Genomic DNA, 3,641 nt, shown 5'->3' on the forward strand with positions numbered 1-3,641 from the left:
TTATCACCTGAGCAGACCACGCATCTGTAAGCTTAAAATATTGGTTTGTTTAAATGTCATTTTAAAGTCTCTTATGAGACTGATACAAATTTTTAGCAAAAATCTAAATCTAGTAGATTTGCCCTTTTGTATAGTGAAGCTCTGTTTCTCTGCAGATAGCTTAGGGCTCTGTGGGTAATAGCTGAGGACCTAGGATGAACTGTCCTCAGGCTCCCTGAGGACATAAGTCTGCCTCCTAGATTACAGAATCTCTGATCACCAAATCCTGCCCAACCAAAATTAGGGAACCTCACTCTGGGTAGACTGGAATCTCAGGGAAAAACATCTGGAACAGTAGTTCCAGTCTCTGAGAAATGTATGTCAATAGGAGATTATATTGCTTGGGCCTGAATCCCACATCAGCTACAAGAATGCAAGTAGTGGGGAGATGGGATTGCTGCCAGGCTGGTATCAACGAGCTCAGGTGTAGGGTGAGAAGTTGTGAGGAGAGGAAACCCAGTGCTTTAAGGTCTGGTATTGAAAAGGAGTTCAAGGGCAGCTAGCTACCTGCTAAGCTGAGCCTAGACAATGTCCTATGTGCTGCTGCAGAGCAAGAGCAGCCACTAGAAGTAGAGTTCTGCAGAGACTGGTGTCAACTGCCAAATCTGCTGAGCCATCTCCAACATGTCCTAGAGTGGGGCAAGGGGAGATTTCCTCTGAGGAAGTATTCAGATTAACAGATGTTTTTAGTGGAGTCAGTGGAAGGTGAGGGAAGATACGAAAGAAGAGGGCCATCCTCCAGCTCAGGACAGCAGAGCACACTTGGTGACCATTTGTCTGAACTGTGGCAGCACAGCCTCCAGTTTCCCTGAGGAGGTGGCACTGGTGAGTAATAAAATGGTTCTATGGATACAGTCAAATGAGATCAAGAGCCAGAGGACTGTTCCCCAACACCTCAGATTTCTTCCATTTCCTATCCCTTTCCTCCGACTACATTCAATTTATCCTACTTTTGCTGTGGCTGATGCACACCTTCAGAGAAACCATTGAGCTGTTCCAGCTGGTGGTATCCAGCGAGAAGTGGACTTCCCCGTTCTCATCTGTGAGGAATGGTAAGTTCGTCTCCTCATCATTTACATCAACTGTTAGGTAGACCGTTTTATTTCTGAGAGGAGTATTGCCGATTTGGCAGAGTATCTGCAGAGAAGAGAAGGAAGTTAATATCCCATTGCGCTGGACTTCGAGGCACTGCCAGTGATTAATGTTGTCTCCACCACTGGGCTTCCTCAGCCCTTCTAACTTCCAGGCAGTCTGGAAAGATACAAATAAAAGTGCACTAAACACACAAAATCAGCAATGCGTGGCTGAGCAGGACTAGAAACAAACAGTAGTGCAGCCAAATGAGACATCTATATTTGGGGGAAAAAAGGTGACTTCCCCAAATCCTGAGCTTTTTCATGGGGAGTGCTGTAGGATCCTTGGCAATCAGAATCAGTCTTGTCTCCAGCAACTTAACTCTTGCTGTTCCTTACTCTCCTTCATGCTGGGGTTAGTACTGGCGCAGGTGAAAGTTTTTCTAACCCAAATGGGACGACAGTCCTAGCATCACCCAGGGGACCCAGTCAGAAATAACTGTCAGTGAACTTAGATAAAAGGCTTTAGTGATTTTTACCATGTTACCATGAACATTTATCTGAAGAGAATGTTACTTCCTTGCAAATGCCATCCCCAACCCATATGTCTTTTATTGCACAGACTATTATCAGGAGTTACTCCTGGGAAAGTCTCCAGAGACTGCAGCTGACCTCATCCAGGGAATGGACAGGGATGGGAAGAAGAAATTGCTTCTACACGAGGCTTCACTCATAGTTGCTGGGATCCAGCAGAGCAGCCCTTACTTTCCTGGAGACTGTTGCTTTCTGCCTATAGAAAAGTAGACCTGTGATGTATTCTCAGCACAAGGCATCCATAGGTATACCTTCCCTGTGTATGGTAGACCACGTTTGTAGAATAAATGGAAGTTGATAAACTCTATAGATTTTATTCTCGTGGCAATAGGAAATTTAGCCATTCCCGTGATCTTTATTCCTGTGTGGAGAGATGAGAAATCTGTTAAACCCTAGCAGTGCTCCTAGGGAAGCAGAAGACAAGAAGATGCTTCAACACTACCTACAACATCTGCAATCTCTAAATTTAGGAAAGAAAATACATTCTTCTCAGATATGATTCCCTCAACATTTCTGGGCCCTCCGCTACGTAACATGATGCATCATACCCTATAAATTCTTATTTCATTTTACTGAAGATAAAGAGAAACCAGGTGAAAGAGATAAAGAGAAACCTGTTCAGTTATAGACAGCTACAACGTAGATGCCTAAAAGTGGCCTGAAGGACCCCATGCACCATGTGACAGTTCGAACAATGGACACCTCCAGTTGTCAGAGTTAGGTGCACATTAACACCGACACCAAAACCCCACCTCCTTATAGTCAGTATTTTGTCAGACCAGAAGGGAGTGGAATGGCATTGCTCAGATATGATTCCCTCAACATTTCTGGGCCCTCCGCTACGTAACATGATGCATCATACCCTATAAATTCTTATTTCATTTTACTGAAGATAAAGAGAAACCAGGTGACTGTTCAGTTATAGACGGCTACAACGTAGATGCCTAAAAGTGGCCTGAAGGACCCCATGCACCATGTGACAGTTCGAACAATGGACACCTCCAGTTGTCAGAGTTAGGTGCACATTAACACCGACACCAAAACCCCACCTCCTCATAGTCAGTATTTTGTCAGACCAGAAGGGAGTGGAATGGCATTGCCCATGCCAGGAGTGCACATGAGCAGCCCTGCTGTAGGCTTGGGAAAAGGGAGCGCAAGAACCTGTGGGTAGGAACTATCTGTCAGGAGAGTGCACTACAATTAGCAAGGACTGCAGGGGCTTGTTGCAGACTTTTCCATGGCTAGCCAGGGCTTTGCAGCTGGCTAAGGAACACCTTGGTGTCCAGGCAGTCACTGGAAAGCTATATATATATATATGCTAGTGGAGATGAAAGGTGGAGGGGATTAGGAAATCTAGTAATAATAGATGCCAGAAGACTTGGGAACCCTCAGTCTACTTTTCCAAAAGGAATTCAACTGCTGCAGAAAGGCCAAAACCGAGTAAGTTGCCTATAAGGAAAAGAGCACTTCACATATTCTCCAGCACCTGTTCCTTCTTCCTCCATTTCTCCTAATGCAGCTATGTAGTGGTCACTTTCCTTGAGATTCAGAGTCTCTGTCTTCACTGTGAAAGTAGTGCAGCCATCCTTGTTTGTCTGCAGAAAGAGATGTACAAACAGAGAGAAGGAGTATGGAGTGGAGAAAGACAACCCGTTCCAAAGATGCTGGGCAATCCTAAAGAAGTGTTTCCAAATACTTGTGGAGCAGACGAAAGCTCAAAAACTTATAACTGCAGAAACCCACAAAAAAACCTAAATACTTTAGTCAGAGAAGAAAATCAGCACACTTGGATCAAACAGTCACCAAAACAGTGGAAGGAAATTGTGCTTCAGGCAAATCACTGAAGCACTATAATGAAGAATAATTAAGCATTAATTATGTCACAGACAAACTCAGGGGACTGGATTAAGCCCAGATCCTGCAGTTGAAAGAGTG

General features: G+C 44.5%; 1 protein-coding gene across 1 annotated transcript in view; it reads right to left on the reverse strand.

Annotated features, from left to right (window-relative positions):
* LOC104490576 (alpha-2-macroglobulin-like protein 1) overlaps positions 1-3,641 on the reverse strand; it is a gene marked incomplete at its 3' end in the record, with an annotated part of 39,708 nt that overhangs the window by 29,317 nt on the left and 6,750 nt on the right. The window contains exons 10-12 of the mRNA XM_010132876.1: positions 3,193-3,301; positions 1,958-2,067; positions 1,012-1,176 (exon numbers count right to left, since the gene is read on the reverse strand). Of these exons, the coding sequence (XP_010131178.1) occupies positions 1,012-1,176; positions 1,958-2,067; positions 3,193-3,301 (384 nt within the window). The remainder of the gene's footprint in view (positions 1-1,011; positions 1,177-1,957; positions 2,068-3,192; positions 3,302-3,641) is intronic.

The sequence above is a fragment of the Buceros rhinoceros genome, unplaced genomic scaffold, assembly GCF_000710305.1.
Source record: "Buceros rhinoceros silvestris isolate BGI_N320 unplaced genomic scaffold, ASM71030v1 scaffold11433, whole genome shotgun sequence".
Classification (NCBI taxonomy): Eukaryota; Metazoa; Chordata; class Aves; order Bucerotiformes; family Bucerotidae; genus Buceros; species Buceros rhinoceros.